This window comes from Neovison vison, chromosome 5, assembly GCF_020171115.1.
Source record: "Neovison vison isolate M4711 chromosome 5, ASM_NN_V1, whole genome shotgun sequence".
NCBI classification, from domain to species: Eukaryota; Metazoa; Chordata; class Mammalia; order Carnivora; family Mustelidae; genus Neogale; species Neogale vison.
This window is the reverse complement of record NC_058095.1, coordinates 4996759-5017947: the sequence shown is the minus strand read 5'-3', so window position 1 is coordinate 5017947 and position 21189 is coordinate 4996759. Positions and strand designations below refer to the sequence as shown.

Genomic DNA, 21189 nt, shown 5'->3' with positions numbered 1-21189 from the left:
AATTTGACAGGTAAAAATTTAGAATGTTTACACCTTAGACAGAGCCTGTCTGAAGTAATCTATCTGAGGTATAACCATTCTGGTGTTTTCCCATCTTATTAATAATTTCTGTATGCTTCTGAGTTATGGCAAATAGATACAAATTTTAAAAAGAAATAATCTCCTTCCTCTAAAAAAGATACTATTATCTTCTGGTGTAGAATGCCAGTTATTACCACTCAGAATCCATGGAAATGAAAAGCCTCCACACTGAATTAGTAACAACTTAGTCGGGGGCGTCTCGGGGGTTCAGCTAGTTAAGCATCTGCCTTTAGCTCAGGTCCTGACCCATCGTCCCAGGATCCAGCCCAATATCAGGGTGTATGTGTGCGTGCGTGCGTGTGTGTGTGTATGTGTCCTGGCTCGCGGGGCATCTGCTTCTCCTCCCCCCGGCCCTTTCTCCCTCTCAAATAAATAAATAATATCTTAAAAAAAAAAAACCTAGTCAGTTATCAGGTCAAAAGGTTGTATTACTAAAATAAGTGCTAAAAGTTACCCGGATCACCAAAGCCTGGTATATAATCAATGGTTGCTATCACCTACCTTACCAATATATAAAAGCTTAAGATTTCACACCTACAACTTTTTCACTGAAGCTAAAATTATTTCATACTCTCTGAATGCTAAGTGCCACCCAGATTAGTTGAACTGTCCTTACACAGTCTGTGAAGGTAACACATCTCCTCTTACAAAAGGGGAAATCAATGTCACACCATTCAATTATCTAAAAATACCAAGATGGGGCGCCTGGCTGGCTCAGTTGGAAGGGCATAGGACGCCTGATCTCAAGACTATAACTTCAAGCCCCCTGCTGGGCGTAGAGATTACTTAAAAATAAAAATCTGTAGAGGCGCTAAGTGGCTCAGTCAGTAAGTGTCTGCCTTCGGCTCAAGTCATGATCCCAGAATACTGGGATTGAGCCCCGTGTCAGGCTCCTTGCTCAAGGGGAACCTGCTTCTCCCTCTCCTATCAGCTCAGTGCTCTCTCTCTCTAATAAATATACAAAATATTAATAAAAAAATTTTAAATTAAAAAATAAATAAAAATCTTTAAAAAATTAAAATAAATTTTAAAAAAATAACCAAAATAGCATACCTCCATTTACGTATTAACTCCTAGCCATTTGTATCACTCAAGACCTTCTTCAACTTACAAGTGAAATAAAAACATAGAGCTCATCTTACACGGCAACTCCAGACCCGGATGGACAGTAGCATTTTTGACCATCGGGGGAGAATGGCGACCATCATCCATGTCCAGCTCTGTGCACTGAGCCTCTCCGTGGATCACAGCCAACCCCAGACGCAGTCTCTCAGCGTATGACTGGGCCCTGCAATGAGAAACAGGGAAGTTCACGGGTGTCACTAGCTCATCACTAATAATCATCAAATGAAAACATCATTCAAACGTTTCGGGATGCACAATGATTTAGACAAATCCAAAGACAAGGCCCAGACCAGACTATAAACGTCTCGAGAGGCAAAGGCGGCACCGGAGTTGAGACGCGGGCCAGCATCTGATGCTAGACCATTTCAGTTCTACCCTTGGCCCAGTATTGTAACACGCATCTCTAGAGGATGGAACTTTGTTCAAAAAGGTCTCTTGAAAACCACTGCCTGGAAAACACTCCATAGCCCTCTGCTTTCCTTTTCCTGAGAACGCGAAGGAAGAACTTCCTTTTCTCGCACAGGAAAACCAAGTAACGCGGGGACCGCCCTGTATTGTTCGGGGACCGGCGATAAAGCCCTGGTGGGGGAAGCTCGAGCCAATGAGCTTTTCCAGGCCACGTGACAACAGACCCTGCGTTCCAAAACAGCTCATTTTGACCAGCGAAGCACTGAGAGGCATTTTTTGAATGTCCAACTTACTTACCTTTTGGCAGCATCAGGAGACTTAGCTACAATGACTGCATTCCTGTAATTTGGAATCTAGATTTGAAGGGAAAATAAGAAAACACTGAGAAGTTATCACAAAGGAACACCTGGGTGCTGGTAGGACTCTTCTTCCTCTCATAACAATGATCCATACTAGCAAATAATGCCAGAGTTTCATGGACACGTTCAAATTTTAACACTTAACAATTTACATCATTGCCAAAGTATGGCTACTTCAAGAAGATAAAAAAATAATTACATCTTAACACCCTCATTTCAGAAAACAGAAGCAAATTGCTAAAGATACTTGGAAGAAAATCCATTTTTAATGGCGTTTAAAAATTCGCTCCTCCACGCCTATATGCTGACCCTATCTGGCTGCCTCAGGCATTGCGACTCAAGGGAAAGGTCATCTGATGTGCCTTTCAATACTGAAATCTGATACCAGAGAAAAACTACATAGGGTCTCTTTTGAGGACAAAGGGGTGTTTGCTGGTGGCTCCTCACTTCTTCCTGGATATACTGAAGCAGGAAAGGTGAGGCTCTAAGGTTGTCCACGGGAAAGCTGAAAAAGCCTTGTATTTCCTTTTGATGAAGATCCATAGTGATAATGTGAGTTAAACCTGAAATTTTAAAACAAAAAATTACAAAGTTCACCCCTACAAGTTAATGGCTACAGTGGACACAAATTAGACGCCCACTCCTGTTCCCTAACCAAAGACTGAACACGGGGAATGTATTGTGAATAAGCACGTCAGTTACAGACTTCGTTTGTAACCTTAACAATATTTAATGAACTAAAGAATGTGGTCCAGCCTCAGGTAAAAGAGCTTATAATCTTCCACATGGACAGAGAGCTCAAGCAGAGAGAAACAAGGGCTCTCCCCTACTGTCATAACTAGCTTGGTCCTGAAAATTAAGAAAAATCAGGCAGAAGCAAAAGTATGTATATGGAATTAATAACCACTGAAGAAGTAATGGATATAAAAAATAGTTAGGCCTTGATTAAAGAATCTAGAAAGACATGTTAAAGGCCCGTGGCTAGAACAAAAGGAGTTAAGAATCCAAAAACAAAGTAATTCGTATATTAGAAGAAAAATCCCTATCGAAAGGTTTGGAACAATTTCTAACTGTCATAAAAGAATGAATCAAGAAGTATTCTTATCTAACAGCAATAAAGACACACTCTTATAAACAGTCGTGAACAAAAAAAAAAAAAAAAAGGACACACATAAAAACATCGCAAATGGACAAAGGTCACTGCAAACCTTCTAGAGCAAAGAACCAGTACTACCCGTTCCTCCCCAAACACTGCGTTATCATAGTTTTAGAGAGAATAGAATCCAAATGTTTCTCAGGACTTGAACGTATATTCAAGTTTTTAAGTAAACCGCCCGGCAAATAAAATCCCAACTGCTATCAAGTGTTACCAACTGGATTCAGGCAGGCCAGAAAGTACATGACCGCCACGAACGCAGAATAAAAGCGATGAGAATGAGCTGCTGTACAGAAAGACGGCCAGAGAGTTGGGGGGGGAAGGAGGATTATATAAACCGGAGAAGCAGAAAAGAAAAACCCGGTTTCCATCTTGTGTACATAAGCAGAATCTAGCTAATAACCAAGGCCAACATGTAACTGTATCCTGACGCTCAAAAGATCCCACACGGACACCAGGATCACAGCTAAAGTTCATGAGAAGATGAGGGGGCACAGAAGGATGGAGAAGTCCAGGATTAGAGCAGAGACAACGTCACTGTCGAGTAAGACAAAGAGGAAAGGAAAACATAAGAGTTTATACCTCCGCTCACACATCCCTAACCAGGACTACCAGGAGGAAACAGGAAGAAAGGGATTAGTGAACAGCACTTAAAGAAAATAGAGGCCCCAAATTAGCTCTCGGAGGGAGGGACTAATCTCATGCAGAAAGAGTCCTGATGACAGGGCGGGAGCCCCGGGGCCCATGTGCACACGCACCTGCCTTCGCCAGCATGGACGCCAGCAGCTTGCACACGATGGAGCCCCGCTTCCTCATCTTGCTCTGCTTGCTGTAGGGGAAGTACGGGATGACCCCGATAATGTTCCTGGCACAGGCGGTCTTCAGTGCGTACGCCATGATCAGAAGCTCCATCACAGCTGTGTTCACATCTCTGAAACGGTAAAAATTGGTATTTTGGGGTCAGGTCCATTTTTTAACCCCTAAAAAAGACTGAAACATCAGCCTTTTAACCTGGGCTGCCAAGATGGGCATCACAGGTGTTTCTGTCACCGCACAAGCCAACGATGGCACCTCAGAAACCAGGGGAAAAGCTTATTAGCTCTTCCTTTGAGCTGTGGTTTCCACCGGTGGTTACGGAAATCCGCAGCCCAGCTAGCCACACTCACCTCTGCCGGGATCCTCTGTCAGTGACATGTCACTGGGGTGCCACGGAAAGCAGATGTCAGTGGCCGGCCAGAGTGAGCCAACACCTGCGGCACTGTCCCAGGGACTGTCGGCTCAGGGCAGCCCCTCGCTCCCTGTGAACGCCAAGGGAAACCCACTGCCCTGCTGAGCTGCCAGGGCCAGAAAGGATTGATTTTTCTTTGTTCTTCACGGGGGAGAGAGGAGGCGGGTGGACAGGGAAGTCCTGGATGAGGAGAGTTTTCAAAACCCTCCTCCTCTCTTTTTCTCAAGATACACAGATGCCTGACAAAGATGACCCAGAGAGACCAAGAATAAAATATGAATCTGGAAGACAGTCAAAGGAAAGTCTTCTTCCATGTTTTTGTTTTTGTTTTTTTTTTAAGATTTTATTTATTTATTTGACAGAGAGAGATCACAAGTAGGCAGAGAGGCAGGCAGAGAGAGAGAGAGGAGGAAGCAGGCTAAGCAGAGAGCCCAATTCGGGACTTGATCCCAGGACCCTAAGATCATGACCTGAGCTGAAGGCAGAGGCTTAACCCACTGAGCCACCCAGACGCTCCAAGGCTACTTCCAGTTCTTAATGAATGTGGATTACTACCCTTTGCCAAGGGTGACGGAGCCTACGGTCCCCTTAAAAAGCGCGAGAACTGGAGCACCTGGGTGGCTCAGTGGGTTAAGCCTCTGCCTTTGGCTCAGGTCATGATCCCAGGGTCCTGGGATGGAGCCCCGCATTGGGCTCTCTGCTCAGCGGGGAGCCTGCTTCCTCCCACTCTCTCTGTCTCTCTGCCTACTTGTGATCTCTGTCAAATAAATAAATAAAATCTTTAAAAGGGGGGGGCGAGAACCTTAGGGCAGAGGGAAGGTCATCGGTGGGGCCACGAGCTGAGTGCCTTGTGTCACTCTACCCCCTGTGGCCTGGGGAGGGTGAGACTAGAGCCAAAAGTGGTCCTAACAGAGGCCACCTCCAAGCGTTTCCGGGAGGTGGGTTTTCGGAGAAGGCGGCTCTCTGCTCCTGAGGGCAGGCTGGGTAGGAGACGCAGCGGACCCCAGCCCCTGAGGACGGACCTGGCATATGCCTCCTTAGCCTGACCTTGAACGGACTCACACAGCCAGTGAAGAGAGTTCAATGGCTGCGGTGAGGTACCTGCCCCTCCCGGGAAGGGGGGGTGGTGGCGCTCAACACCCAATTCAGACCACTCTCTACTACCCTCCAAAGAAAGAAGAAAATGGTGAGGGCCTTAAAGTCCTTCAGGAAACTCTCCCAATGCTCCACCTTTCCTCTCTAGCCTGTTCTCACTCCTGCCTGCAGTATCCAAGTCCTCGAACACCCCCTCTTTTGGGCCAGGAGTGTATCTCCTTCACCTGGCGGAAGCAGGATCATTTCCCAGGTCTTCGTTTGTATCTGTGTGAGGAGCAGACGCTCAGCGGTCCGTTCTGGAATCGTCCCTAGAGCGGCGAGGCTCTCTGGAGGCTTATCCCTCCCGAGCGCGGCTGCCCTCGCGGAGAGCAAAATGGAAAGCTTGCGGTGAAGGCCGCGGAGACCTGGCGGTGCGGAAGTGGTTACAACAAACTGCCGTCGTCAGACCGCTGTTTAGCCCGAAGGACAGAGAGACCATTTCCTCCCGGTCGCTTCCAATCTGCCTGCCGCGCTCTCCGAGGGTGCCATCCTGAGCGCAGCCGACTGACAAGAGCAAAGCCTTGTCCACATTCAGCTTAGAGCACTCCCAACCTCACCTTTGTCATTTGGGTTTCTGTAACTATTTCAGGCTTCTGTCACACAAGCATTTCTCCCAGAGGGTAGATAGAATTGATTCAGGACTTGACTTTAAGAAAAGGACGAGATTCCTTGCGGATTGCTGACAGGTTACACTCTTTTCCAGTTGTTTCCTTCCTCTGAAATAAGCTGGAGGATTTTTCCTCCTCGCACTCCCAAATTAATACTGCCCCAAGTTTCGCCTGGGTGGCTCAGGGGGTTAAGGCCTCTGCCTTGGGCTCGGGTCATGATCCCAGGGTCCTGGGATCCAGCCCCACATCGGGTTCTCTGCTCTGCAGGAAGCCTGCTTCCCCTCCTCTCTCTGCCTGCCTCTCTGCCTACTAGTGATCTTTGTCTGTCAAATAAATAAAATCTTAAAAAAAAAAAGTCCCAAGTTTGGCATCGAAAGGTTAGAGGACACACAATCTTTAGGAAAAATCAGGACAAGGCACTCATCAAACACTTTCAAGGTGCTTAGGAATTTTTTTTTTTTTAAGATTTTATTTATTTATTTGATAGAGCGAGATCACAAGTAGATGGAGAGGCAGGCAGAGAGAGAGAGAGAGAGAGAGATGGAAGCAGGCTCCCTGCTGAGCAGAGAGCCTGATGCGGGACTCGATCCCAGGACCCCGAGATCATGACCTGAGCCGAAGGCAGCGGCTTAACCCACTGAGTCACCCAGGTGCCCCAGGAATTTTTTTTTTTTAAAAGATTTTATTTATGTATTTGACAGAGGGACACACAGTGAGAGAGGGAACACAAGCAGGGGGACTGGGTGAGGGAGAAGCAGGCTTCCCACGGAGCAGGGAGCCCAATGCCGGGCTCGATCACAGGACCCTGGGATCATGACCTGAGCTAAAGGCAGACGCTCAACCGACTGAGCCACGCAGATGCCCCAAGAATTCTTTATACTTGGTCGATTTTAGTCCATTCATACATTCAACAAATATTTATTGAGCAACATGAACCGGGCATTGTGTTAGATGGTGGAGACAAAATGGTAAACAAGGCTGACCACATCTCAAGAAAATGCCAGAGACCCATACTGGACCACCCTTGTGGTAATCCTTTGTCCCAAAGAGCACATCTGACTCAATGTTCCCCTCCCAAAGTCTTTCATACTTGATCCCACAGAGGGGAAAGCACCCCTTCCCCCATCACATCGCCTAAACTGATGCCCTGTGGGCTCTGAATGTTCAGCTGAAGACCGCACAGTACTTGGGAGGTCGGTGTGTAAAGAACTCAGGAGTCCCCATCTAGACTGAAACCGGGCATCACATACACCACAGTAAAAGTCCTCTTCTGCATACAGACTGTGTGACAATGCTAGACATACAATCAGAGCTTTCTTAACCTTCCACTGGTGCGATAGCGTGTGGAGTACGGCACTGGCCATAGTTTCCTCCGTCAGATCTCAAGGCAACAATTTATTTAGGGTTGAAGTGAGCTGAGCAGATTCTGGAAGGAAGGGACTCTGGGTGTCTGTCCAGGCGGTGGGCTGTTAGCTGGCTTTGTGACAGCGTTTACACACAACCAAAGGCTACACCGAGGTTTCCACAGCTCACCATGAGGTGGGCCCAGACAGTAAGATGTCAACGTAACAAGATGAATGATTTCGGAAGGACCTTGATTTCAGCATAACTCTCCTTCCATTAATTACTAACTTCTGCCATGAGGTTTCATTTTCTACTTTTTCCTCTTCCTAATGACCTATGCCAAGGGATTCAACATCCTCCAGCCCAAGGCTAAGGAAAACCTCCCACACCCCACCCTTTGGGCAGGAAGGCGACAAAAGAGCCTTTGTCACACTGGCTTTCCCCGTTCACTGCCGTCACTAGATAAACTGGACACCAGGCGGTTAATCTGCGGGCTAGCGGGGTGAAGAGAAGTTGGCTGGCAGCCTCCGCTTTGTTTATCTGTTCCCTAAGACTGTTCCAACTACATCCGGGCGACTTCTTGTAGCCTTTGTATCTAAGTAGGACAATCTTAATTGTTTACCAACTGACCGGTTTTTCTTTCTCCTAAGGTAAGCACATGCTATATTAAATTCGACCCTTACTGCTCTGTCATTTTCGATAGACGACAAATGTAAGGGAACAGACAGGGTCTGTAGACATCAGCAGAACAGCGCCAACACCACAGATGGAAGCCATGACGACGCAGTGATGGGGTAGGGTTTTCCCACCCCCAACCCCAAGCTTTAATCATCTGCCGCAAATAAGTTGTAAATGTGCTTTTGGTGACCCCTCTTGCGTGACATCAACACACCAGAGCTTGTAACATAAACAGGGAAACCGTCCTTCAAAAAACACTTGGGAAGCTTCGTGTCCATTTGATTTTCCTTGCTCAGTATCACACATGGCACTCATGCGACATAATCGCTTCCTTCAGGATGGCTTTGGGCCATTTCCAAATAATTAAATTCCAACCTCAACAACCAAAAATTTACCTTGACTGGAATGGTCACAAGAAAGAGGCCACGAGCTCTGAGGGGATCCAGAAGGTGAGCCCCACACACCCGTTGCAGCAACAGGAGTGAGGACAAGGCAGCCTCACCCCTCGCCAAGGACAAAAGCCAGGGTGATAAGCAGCACACCAGAGGGCAGCCTCCCGGGTGTTCCAGTGCCCTCACTACTCGCATTTTACTCCTGGGCAAGACCTGCAAATCTTCCCCTCATTTCCAAGGTGCAGCATCAAACAAAGCACTAGGCAAGAAGGGGGCGACCAGCGTCGAACCCAAACTGCTGGAGGCCTAGACAGCGACCAACACTGCCCGGCCCACCAATACTACAAAGGCAGGGACCTTTATTCAGTTTCCTGGAATCTTCCTATGGATCTTGGATCTCCACTAACTGACCGGCATGCAGGTTTTTGCCGGAGGCAGCTCTGCATAGGCTACTGATAACTGATTCACACCCCCACCCGCCCAACACCCCCTCCGGGGGCTGAAAGTTCCAACTCAAACCCGATGGCTGGTTCCCCGGGCAACCAGCCCCCACCTCGCGGTTATCTAGGGGCTTTCCAAAAACCACCTCAGGTGCGGTTCAGAGGGGGGTTGTTAAATAACAAAAGACACCCTATACTGCTCTTATCACTTAGGAAATTCCAAGGGTTTTGGGAGCTCAGCACCAGGAAAGGAAGACAAATAGAGATCTCTTTCTTTCTTTTATTTTTTAATTAATTATTTAATTAAATAATTTAATTAATTATTTTTATTTTAAGTAGTCTCCATACCCAAAGTGGGGCTCGCCCCACAACCTTGAGATCAAGAGTTGCATATGCTCTACCGAGCCAGCCAGCTTCCCCCAAATAGACATTTCTTACAAGTCACATTGTCACTGAGGCTCCGAACAGCTTCCAAGCCCGAGGTGCTTTAAGGATGAAAGACGGGGGCGCCTGGGTGGCTCAGTGGGTTAAAGCCTCTGCCTTTGGCTCAGGTTATGATCCCAGGGTCCTGGGATCAAGCCCCCCATCGGGCTCTCTGCTCAGCAGGGAGCCTGCTTCCTCCTCTCTGCCTGCCTCTGCCTACTTGTGATCTCTGTCTGTCAAATAAATAAATAAAATCTTAAAAAAAAAAAAAAAAAGGATGAAAGACGGTCGTGTAAGTGGGCGCACACTGCTGGCGGTCAGTGCCATTCTTACTACTGACTCGGTCTCAGGAATCTAAATTAACCGAGACGTGAAGGTCTGCATTTTTCAAAGATACACATAGCCTAACTACCCCAATTCTCTGGGAGGGGATGAGAGGAGATAATCCCACATGGAAGGTCACCCTCAGGAAGGCTAGGATTTCCCTTAAGGGAAGGGGTGGCACATGCTATCTCCTATAGAGACAGCTAGAAATGCGCCACTGGGCAAAAAAAAATACGGTGCGATCAAAAGCTACTGACGTACGAGATGCTGGCTAACAAGACATAAGAGAAAATACATACATTCGTACATACACACACACAGAGCGCAAAAACGGTCTTGATGGGTACAAACCAGCATTGCACCTAACAACAAGAAAGCTTTTTAGCAGAGTGGAGCAGGCATGGACTAGGTTCAGTGCGTAAGGACTGGTAAGGAAGGTGTTTTTCCCCTCTAGTGGCTTAGGCTTGGAGAGGAAGATCCAAAGGACAACGTGACAAACAGGGCGGGAAAGTCAAAAGCCCACAAGGAGGGGGGGCAGGGGGAGCGCCTGGGTGGTTCAGTGGGTTGAGCCTCTGCCTTCCGCTCAAGTCATGATCTCAGGGTCCTGGGACCGAGCCCTGCTCCCTGCTCGGCGGGGAGCCTACTTCCCCCTCTCTCTCTCTGCCTGCCTCTCTGCCTACTTGTGATCTCTGTCTGTCAAATAAATAAACAAAATCTTTAAAAAATTTCTTTAAAAGCCTACAACTGGGTTTTGGGAAGCATTCAGTTTAACATGCAAACGCATTTACAGTGAAAGAAAACTCAATCGTTGATTATATGATAACACAGTGAATTACATCACTCAGATTTTTAGAGGAAAAGGGAGACATGAAGTAGTGGTAACTCTTACCTGGGTATTGTCTGTATAATGAAAATATCTTGGCCACGAACTGATTCTTTTATTTCCACTCTTGTTTCTGAAAAATACGGAAGTTCTATAGTTTAAGAAAAGCACTTCACGAAACAATAACCAGGCAGCGTTTGGAGGGAGTAGAGATGACACTAAACCAACATTCTACCTAGAGCGCCAAGATGAGCTCTGAATAGATCACAATGGCTAGTACGTATACAGAAAATGTGACGCTAAAGGGAAAATAAGCCAAAAATACACCAACAGGCAAAAGTAACGCCAACAGGTCCACAGGACATCTCAAGGTTCAAAAAGGAAAATCCATCACCAAAATAAAGATGAGAGGCTTGGAGAAAAGTCTATAGCAAATAAAGAGGTCAATGGTTAACATCTTTCTTTCAACAGATGCCAAGGCCGCCTCTGTGTCGGGCCCTGTCCTTGGGGTCCCGAAGTGGAGGACGTGGATCAAGCAGATGAAGACGGATCCTGGAGGACAACCCAAGGTCGAAGGCCGGCAGACTGTTCAAGCCAATGTGCCAGGAAAAGACCAACAAGAGAGCAGGCAGCTCTTGATTTCAGGATGGAGAGTTCAAGCCCAATGTTGGGCATAGACTACTTGAAAAAAAAAAAAAAAATAGGGGCGCCTGGGTGGCCCAGATGGTTCGAGGTCTGACTCTTGGTGTCAGCTCAGGTGGTGATCCCATGGGTCGGGGGAGAGAGCCCTGCATCGGGCTTCCGGCTTGGATTGCGGGGGCAGTTGAGGGGGGTCTGCTTGAGGATTCTCTCCTTCTGGCCCTCACTCCACTTCTGCACACTCTCACGTACTCTCTCTCTACTAAATAAATCTTTAAAAAAAGAAAAAGACCAGGAGAGAGAGTAATAGGGCTGGGAACAATGGCCTCATTGCCAGCTGGACCGTGTACGGTGTGCGGAGCCACAGACTGAAGGCGTAATCGGGAGTCACGGACACACGGGAGACAGGATGGACGATGGGCAGTGAGTGGGCAGAGCTCGGATCCCAAAGCCCTGCGTGAACGCGGAGGAGACCGGACCCTAGCCTGCAGGATTTCGGCAGCGGGAGTCAAAAACACTGGCGTTTTGGGAACATCTTGGTGGAGGTGAGTAGAACGGCCTAGAGAGACAAAAAATCAAGGCAGGCAGGGATGTTGGCAAACTGCTGCGACAGCAGGAGAGGGACCGAGGAGCAGGGGGAGGAAGGGAGAAGAGGCCCAGGGCAGTGCTGGAAGGATGGAGAAAAAGGTCCGCATTTTTAAAAAATGTTTTAAAGATTATTTATTTCAGAGAGAGAGAGAGCGAGCACGTGTGTGGGGGGAGAGGAGAGAGAGAATCTCAAGCAGACCCGCAGCTGAGCGGGGAGCCTGAGGGAGGGCTCAACCCCAGGACCCGGAGAGCACGACCTGAGCCAAAACCACGAGTGGGAGGCTTAAGTGACTGAGCCACACAGGCGTCCTGAAAAGGGTCTTCATTAAACCATCTTCTCCTCCTCTAGTGCTTATTTTCAGGATTCTCAAACACCATGACCATAAATTAAGATCATTATTGCTAAACAGATCAGCTCACCTATCTGCATTCACCTTTAGGGGATTTTTGTTTTTAAAGATATGAGGGGGGGGGCAGAGAGGGCAGGGGGAGGGGCAGAGGGAGAGAGTCTCAAGCAGACGCTGTGCACAGACTCGGGGCGAATCTCCCCGCCCTGAGATCCCGACCGAAGCTGGAACCAAGAGTCGGACACTTGATGGACTGAGCCACCCAGGTGCCCCCACCTTTGGGTTTTCAAGTACCAACGTCTCCTGCTTTGGCAGGAGATAAAGGGTGAATTCTAGTCACCAAGTGAAAAGTTACTAAGTAGGGAGCGCCTGGCTGGCTCAGTGAGAGAAGCGTGAGATGGCTGACACTGGGGTTATGAGTTTGAGGCTCACATGGGATGCAGAGGTTACTTAAATAAATAAAACTTGTTTTTTAAAAAAGGTACTAAGTATGGAAGCTGGCTGAAGGATATCTGGGGGTTAATTATAACAAGCATGGAACTTATAACATCCTGGGTGCAAGTGCTTTCCACTAAACCATCCATTAAATTACTTTCCCCTTTTCAAATACCTTTTTTTAGATCCCTGAACATCATTAAGTCTTAGTAATTTATCATAGACAGTTCCACCCTAGAAAGAAAAGGAAGCCCTGGGTCATAAACCGACGCTTTCAACTGTGCAAAAATAGCTCCGAATTATTTTATATTAACTTGTCTTCGCAGGGCATTATAGTCTGAAGCATGGGGCCCCACTGGGGACACTGATGATGCAGCATTCTTAGGACAATGGCCATCGACAGAGGGCTTTCGAGCATTATCGTTTAATGTTACAATTATCCACAGAAATGCAGACGGCAGCAAAAATGGGTTATCAACCCAGGAGGAGAGTCTACAAGAGACTTGGACTTGAGAGAAAAATTTGCTGATGAAAGAACTCAAAAATGGTTTTCCAATAAGTCATTACTACCTGGTACCAGACGGCTCTTGATGCCGTTTGACGTAACAAGACAGGTAAATGTAAAAGGAATTCGTCAAGTGTAGCCCAATACAGAAGAAAAAACACACGGTCTACGGGTGCCTGGGTGGCTCAGTGGGTTAAGCCGCTGCCTTCAGCTCAGGTCATGATCTCAGGGTCCTGGGATCGAGTCCCGCATCGGGCTCTCTGCTCAGCGGGGAGCCTGCTTCCTCCTCTCTCTCTCTGCCTGCCTCTCTGCCTACTTGTGATCTCTCTCTGTCAAATAAATAAATAAAATCTTAAAAAAAAAAATGTTTAAAATGACAGGACATTTGCATTATCTTGGGAAAAGGGGAAGGAAACTAAGAAAGAGAAGAAAGAAAGAAATCAAGACTAGGAGTGAAGCAGAGCGTAAGGACAGACACCTGACCTTGTGTTGCACGTAACATCTGCCTTTTAAATGCATGTGTATTGAGTAAACACAGAGAACAAAGGATGTGTAAGATCCCATTTTCGCTCACCTCCATTGGTCTCTTGATAGACCACAGATTTGCCCAATTCAGCACCAAGACGCCTATGGGGGGAAAAAGGCAATTAAAAATGCTCTTCAAAAAAACAACCCTCCAGTTCATACGGGTAATATTTGAAAGGCTAAAATAACTAGACCGGCATTCTTTCCCCAAAACAGAAAGTTCAGAAACTTAAAAGCACTGAGGACTACACACCCGCCGGCCCTCCATGGCTCCAAGTGCCCACCCCATTGTGACACACTGCTCTACGGGGTCCGCGGCCAAAGTGTCCTGTCCAGTTCATTGTTTTCTGAACTCTAACGGTCTTGCAAAATCTTTCCCAAACCCCTGGTTATCAGCACTGGTTCCAAAACCACAAGCCAGAGATAGAGGCCCCAATTGTCAAAAGCATAGGGACTTCTGTGCCATTAACCAAACACACTGTGAATCTTGTCTGGATCCTGATTAGAACCAACCAAGTGTGAGAAGCCATTTCGGAGAGAGTGAGCGAACTACAAACAAGGACTCTGATACTAAATGATATTAAGGAGGGGCACTGGGTGGCTCAGTGGGTTAAAGCCTCTGCCTTCAGCTCAGGTCATGATCCCAGGGTCCTGGGATCGAGCCCCACATTGGGCTCCCTGCTCAAGCAGGGAGACTGCTTCCCCCTCTCTCTTTGCCTGCCTCTCTGCCTACTTGTGATCTCATCTGTCAAATAAATAAAATAAAATCTTTTTTAAAAAATGATATTAAGGGGCGCCTGAGTGGCTCAGTGGGTTAAAGCCACTGCCTTCGGCTCAGGTCATGGTCTCAGGGTCCTCGGATCAAGTCCCACATTGGGCTCTCTGTTCAGCAGGGAGCCTGCTTCCCTCTCCCTCCCTCTCTCTCTCTCTGCCTGCCTCTCCATCTACTTGTGATCTCTCTCTGTCAAATAAATAAATAAAATCTTTTTTTAAAAAAAAAGATATTAAGGAATTAACAGCATCAAAGGTTTTTGTTTTGAAAGATTTTATTTTTAAGTGAGCTCTACACCCAACATGGGGCTTGAACTCATGACCTGGAGATCAAGAGCTGTATGATCCCCGGACTGAGCCAGCCATGCACCCCTGTGGCAGGCTTTTTTAAAATCAGCTGGCATTATCACTTTGATGAGTGAAACACTATGATGTAGGGTAGATCTGCTTATAAATACTCCCGCCAGCTATGCAGTGGAGCAGTGGTCAAGGACACGGGGACTGAGGACGACGGGGGCTTTCAGGGCTCTGAGGGCACATCAGTGGCAAGGACTTCCGGGTCACTCTCTGCCATTTCCGAGGTTGGGCATTCTTGTACCCCGGCAGGTTGCCGCTCTCTCTTAAGTCCGCTGTGGCTAAACCAAGAAAGGAGACATGTGCAGATTTCCAAAGAAATGATGATTCCGTGACAGGTTTTGAGATGAAGGAGGATGGGATCTTGCAGAGTACAAAGTGATGTCGGGATGCAAAGAATTTCTTTCCATTGAAGTTTGTCACCGACCTGTGTCCCCCAACTATGAAACATGAATGCTGGGGTATGCAATATTTCTCTTGATAAACAATTAAGAAATAGTGTGCACAGTATAAATAAGTAAATAAGTAAACTTTTTGCGGTCAGCCTTGGAATACTATTCACCCTTAGAAATGGAATGAGGGGGGCGCCTGGGTGGCTCAGTGGGTTAAAGCCTCTGCCTTCAGCTCAGGTCATGGTCACAGGGTCCTGGGATCTGGCCCCATATCGGGCTGTCTGCTCAGAGGGGAACCTGCTTCCCCTTCTCTCTCTGCCTGCCTCTCTGCCTACTTGTGATCTCTCGCTGTCAAAATAAATGAATAAAATTAAAAAAAAAAAGAAAGAAAGAAAGAAATGGAATGAGGGGTGCCTGGGTGGCTCAGTCAGTTAAGGGTCCTGGGATGGAGTCCCACATCGGGCTCCCTGCTCAGCGGGGAGTCAGCTTCTCCTTCTCCCTTTGCCTGCTGGGCCCCCCCTCACCGCTTGCACTCATGTTCTCTCTAACAAATAAATAAAATCTTAAAAAAGAAATGGAATGAACTTCTGATACATGCTGTAATACGAACCCTGAAAAAATTATTCCAAGTAAAAAGGTCAGACACAAAAAGACAAAGGTTGCATGATTCCATTTATAAGAGGTACTTAGGGGGTGCCTGGGTGGCTCAGTGGGTTAAGCCTCTGCCTTTGGCTCAGGTCATGATCCCAGGGTCCTGGGATCGAGCCCCGCATCGGGCTCTCTGCTCAGCAGGGAGCCTGCTTCCTCCTCTCTCTCCGCCTGCCTCTGTGACTACTTGTGATCTCTGTCTGTCAAATAAATAAAATCTTTAAATATATATATGTACATATATATGCATATTATATATATATTTGCCCATTCTAAGTACCTCTTTTATATATATATTTAATATATATATTTATATATAATACTTATATGTTATATATAAATTATATATAGTATTCATTATTATATATATTATATATATATAATATTTAATATATATATAAAAGAGGTACTTAGAATGGGCAAATTCAGACACAGAAAGTAGAAAAGAAATTACCAGGGACTGGGAGGGAAGGAACTGGGAGTTAGTTGGATATGGAATTTCTGTTCGGCATGATGAGAAAGTTCTGGAAATAGATCCCAGTAACAAATATACAACACCGTACAGGTACTTAATGCCACCAAATTATACACTTAAAAATGGTTAAACGGTACATATTATGTTATGAAAATTCTACCACATTAAAAAAGAAAAAAAACCTCCTGGGGCGCCTGCATGGCTCAGTTGGCTAAGCAACTGCCTTCAGCTCAGGTCATGATCCCAGGGTCATGGGATTGAGCCCCACATCATGCTCTCTGTTCAGTGGGGAGTTTGCTTCTCCCTCTCCCTCTGCCTGTGCTCTCCGTCAAATAAATAAAAATAAAATCTAAAAAAAATACTCCTTAGGGTACCTGGCTGGCTCAGTCAGTAGAGCATGTAACTCTTGCTCTCCTGGTCACGAGTTCAAGCCCCATGCTGGGTACAGAGCTCACTTAAACAAAACAAACCTCCAGCCAAAAAAAGGTGAAAGATGGGTAAAGTAAATGAAGTAAGATGAACAAAAAGTTTCTAAATTAAAGCTGGATAAAGGATACAGGAGGTTAATTCTAACACATGTGTAACTTATCCTGGGAAGGTAACCCACCTAACTTCTTATTGATTAAAGTGCATAACCAGAAAAGTTTGAAAATCCTTGCTTGGAAGTTCAGATTCAAAAGCAATCATGTAAATAAAATATAACCTCAGGGGCCTTCAACGTTTGTTTAGTGGTAAAGGCCTTTCTTTCAAAATTTTACTCGGAAACTCCAGATATGAAACGGATGAAGTATTTACAAATATTATTTACAGTAATTTAAAACATTTCTGGAACAAGGTATGGAAGAACCTAATATTTTAAAAAAGCAAAACCAGGGGCACCTGGGTGGCTCAGTGGGTTAAAGCCTCTGCCTTCGGCTCAGGTCATGATCTCAGGGTCCTGGGATCGAGCCCCGCATCGGGCTCTCTGTTCAGCAGTGGGCCTGCTTCCCTTTCTCTCTCTTTCTCTGCCTGCCTCTCTGCCTACTTGTGATCTCTGTCTGTCAAATAAATAAATAAATAAAATCTTTAAAAATAAATAAATAAGCAAAACCACTGACCTTTTAAATGTGCCCTCCTCCCTCAGCAAGGTCACTGTGGTAAAAATCTGACCCAAAATAAACAAATATGAGCTTTATATTTGAAGTTAGCATTTTAGTTGGCCTCAAAAGCCAGACATTTATCAAGGATTAGAAACAAACTTGGTAGTAGATTGCAAAAGGATTTACTCTTCTTATCTCACTTAAAACTCCAACTGAAAAGAACATAGGTCTTACTAAGAAAATCTGTCCAAAGTTTCCCTCTCACATTTCCATCTAGGATCTAAAAACAGGTTCTTAGAATTATTTATCAACTCTGAAAAATCCAGAGGGATGCTAATGTAAATTGTTTAAATACAAAAATGACTTTTTTTTTTTTTTTTGGACAGAGAGAGAGATCCCAGGCAGGCAGAGAGGCAGGCAGAGAGAGAAGGGGAAGCAGACTCCCCGATGAGCAGAGAGCCCGATGCGGGGTTCGATCTCAGGACCCTGAGATCATGACCTGAGCCAAAGGCAGAGGCTTAACCCACTGAGCCACCCAAGTGACCCCAAAAATGACTTCAAATGTTGAAAAACAAGCTATTCATTTTATATCTTACGCCTGTCACAAGTTGATCCGGAAGGGGTTCCTAAGGCCCTTCCTTTACATTAGAGCTCTGGGACTCTCCAACAGAGCCAGCTAGAAAAGAAGTATTATTCAGAGGCCCACTGTGAGCCTCTGCTCTGCTACAGGCTTTACCTACATTATTTTCTTCATGCTTAGGGTGTTCCTGCCCCGCAGACAGCACGGTCCTTATCTCACCAATGGAAGTCACCAAAATCAAGTCTCTTGCCCAGCGCCACAGAGCTAGTAAGGGGCAAGACCCAAAAGGCATCTCAGAGCTGTCAGACTCCAGAAGCCACTTGAGATCGCACGCTTCTTTGGGTTAAAAACACAAGAAAAGGCAGACTTGACCTCAGATGATTGAATCTAAAGTCGAGTTAGGAAACACAGACTTACTTCTACCACTAACTCCGACAAATCCGCCTTGTCCTCTGCCCTCCCTTCCACCTCTGCTTCCTTGGTGCATCCCACACCCTCGACCTGCAAGGCCTTACAGCTGCCCCCGTAATGCCGCCGCCCCCCAAGGGTGGCAGTTCCCCTGGCACCGCCAGGCCCGGTCGTGCGTGTCCCAGCGCCCGGACCTGCGGGCCTCGGGCCCACCGACGAGACCTGGGAGTGGCGACGACGGGTCTCCGAGGTCAACTTCCACCGTGAGGCAGGGAGCCGCACTCGGAGCCCCCCACCCCCCGCCCGGTCCAAGCGTCCCCTCCGGGGGTGATGACAACCTCCCCCTTCCCCAGCCCGGGAAGCGGGAGTCGGGGGGAGGGAGGGAGGGCGAGCCGTGCAAGGAAGCCGGCGCGGGCAGAAGTCAGAGAGTCGGCGGAACGCGTCCCCGCCGCAGAAGGGCCACCCGCAAGGGTCGGTCCAGCCCAGAACCCGCAGGCCCGCGGCTCGACGGCCCCAGGTGCAGGACTACGCGCAGGAAGGGGCGCCCGGGACGCCCCCGGCCGGGGCCCCGCCCCCGCTCCCTTACTCGGTGATGCGCTTGGCCAGCTCGGTGCAGGCGGCCGTGGAGTTGGCCGAGAAGACTCGGTAGCCGGTGCGGGCGGCGTTCATGGCCGGGCGGGCGGCGGGGCGGGCTCGCGGGGCGCGGAGGGTCGAGGACGCGGAGAGCGGGGGCAGCAGCAGCAGCTTCTTGGGCATCGTCCGGCCCGAGGCGCGGTTACGGCCGGCCGGCGCCCGGGGCGGCTCTGCTCGAGGCGGCCGCGAGGCGCGGGATCCGGCCGCGGAAGGCGCCGAGACCCCAGGCACCGCAGGGGAGAGGCCCGAGACCCTCACGGTCCTCCCACCCGAGGCCGCCAAGGGCTGGGGCGGAACCCACGCTCGCCGCGACCGGCGTATCAGCCACCTCCGAGCCAGCGGCGAGGACACCGCCCCCTCTCGGACTCAGAGAGGCGTCGGCTAGAGCGTCCCCGGGGCTGCCATTTCAGATGAGGGCAGGGCCGTGGGCACCTCTTCTAAAGCTTGTCCTGCTCGGGGAAGCCTCACGAACCGCTCCGCCGCTTGCTTTTGTCGCTCCTACTGGAGCTCTTCTGTTCTCACATTCTTGGGCGGTGCGACCTGGTTTGATAGTGGTCTCAGCCGCGGCCAGCTTTTCTGCCAGGATCCAAAATGTCTGCGTCCGAGGAGGCTGACGCTCTAGCTCTGCGCCTCTATGCTCACACAGCCCGAGCGCCTGGCGAGGCTGAAGCGCTGAGCAGGGATTGATTGGAAAAGTGGAGGCGGGGTGGTTTTCCGCGGGTTACCGCGCAGCCCCAGAAGTGGTGCGTGGACCCGAGTCTCATCTTTATGCCCCAAACAGCCTCTAACCTCGTATCTGCACCGGAGGCAAAGTTCCTTGAGCAGGTCTAAGGACTCGTGCCAGTTGCTGCTCCGCTCTCCATCATGGAAGCCCTTCCTCCTCCTCCACGTGCTCTCGTCCCTCGAAGACCTATTCGGAGTAGCATCTGCTCCTCAGGGTCTTGCTAGATCGCCTCAATCACAGTAACCCCCCCCCCCCCCTCTGCCCCCGGACTGTACCGCGTATGCTGCCACGCACAGCGGCTTGTGTTTTATTTACCATCATGAACCATCTGTCTCTCCAACTAGGACGTAAACCCTCTTGGGGCAAGACTGTGTATATTTTGGGGTTCCGATTGCCCAGGGCCCAGGGCAGACAGGGGTCTAGAGGCGCGCAGTCAATGCATGTTGAGCGAGACCCAAGAAGTGGAAGGAGGGGAACCTTTGGGCCACCAGTGACCAGCTGCCCCAGGATCGGGGACGGAGGCTTGTGTCGCGCTTCTCAACACACCCAGTACCATCTGATACAAATAACTTCTAGGGGCTCTGCCTGCCGTGACATTGGGCCTGAGGGAATAATAGATTGTGACTCATGACCTCAGGAAGGCTCACAGTTCCGAAGCTTCAGGATCTGGAAACTGAACCACCCTGGGGCCCATAGCTGCCTGATCTGCATTCTGTTGGCTTTCCAGAATGACTGCCCAACCCACCCCCTCCCTCCCCTTGGGACAGGTTAAATAAAAATAAAATAAAATGAAATGAACAAGTTTTTAAAAGCCCATGAGCTAAAACAGCCTAAGCCAAATTATTATTATTGTTGTTTAAAGATTTTGTGTATTTATTTTAGAGAGAGAAAGAGAGTGCTTGAGTGTAGATTGAGTGGGGTTGGGGGTGGCAAGGGGCAGAGGGAGAGAGAGAGAAAATCTTAAGCAGGCTCCTTGCGGAGCACGGAGCCCAATGTGGGGCTCCATCCCACATCCTGAGATCACGACCTGAGCCAAAACTAAGAGCTGGATGCTTAACCAATTGGGCCTCCCAGGTGTCCCCAAATTATTTAACCATAAACCTTGTCACCTTTTTTTTTAAAGATTTTATTTATTTATTTGACAGAGAGAGCAATCACAAGTAGGCAGAGAGGCAGACAGAGAGAGAGGGGGAAGCAGGCTCCCTACTGAGCAGAGAGCCCAATGTGGGGCTCGATCCCAGGACCCTGAGATCATGACCTGAGCCGAAGGCAGAGGCTTTAACCCACTGAGTCACCCAAAGTGCCCCTCACCTTTTTTTTTTTTTTGAGCTTTTTTTTTTTTTAAGCAATCTCTACACCAAACATGCGACTCAAACTCACAACCCTGAGGCCAAGAGTCACAAACTCTACTGACTGAACTCGCAAGGCGCCCCAAGCCTCAGTCCCTTCTAAAACAAAAGGAAACCACTTCCCTTCACATTTTCCTATCTGTGTCCCCCAGAACCCCTGTACCATGTTCATGTCCTCAAGTCTCCTTAAACTGTAGCTCCTCCTCTATTTCCT

General features: G+C 48.1%; 1 protein-coding gene across 1 annotated transcript in view; it reads right to left on the bottom strand.

Annotated features, from left to right (window-relative positions):
- Positions 1 to 19200, bottom strand: part of PRPSAP1 (phosphoribosyl pyrophosphate synthetase associated protein 1) — a 28757-nt gene extending 9557 nt beyond the window's left edge. The window contains exons 1-7 of the mRNA XM_044247374.1: positions 18856 to 19200; positions 13612 to 13664; positions 10590 to 10656; positions 3888 to 4060; positions 2421 to 2536; positions 1912 to 1967; positions 1224 to 1369 (exon numbers count right to left, since the gene is read on the bottom strand). Of these exons, the coding sequence (XP_044103309.1) occupies positions 1224 to 1369; positions 1912 to 1967; positions 2421 to 2536; positions 3888 to 4060; positions 10590 to 10656; positions 13612 to 13664; positions 18856 to 19025 (781 nt within the window). The 5' untranslated portion in view covers positions 19026 to 19200. The remainder of the gene's footprint in view (positions 1 to 1223; positions 1370 to 1911; positions 1968 to 2420; positions 2537 to 3887; positions 4061 to 10589; positions 10657 to 13611; positions 13665 to 18855) is intronic.
- Between the last annotated feature and the right edge of the window lie 1989 nt (positions 19201 to 21189).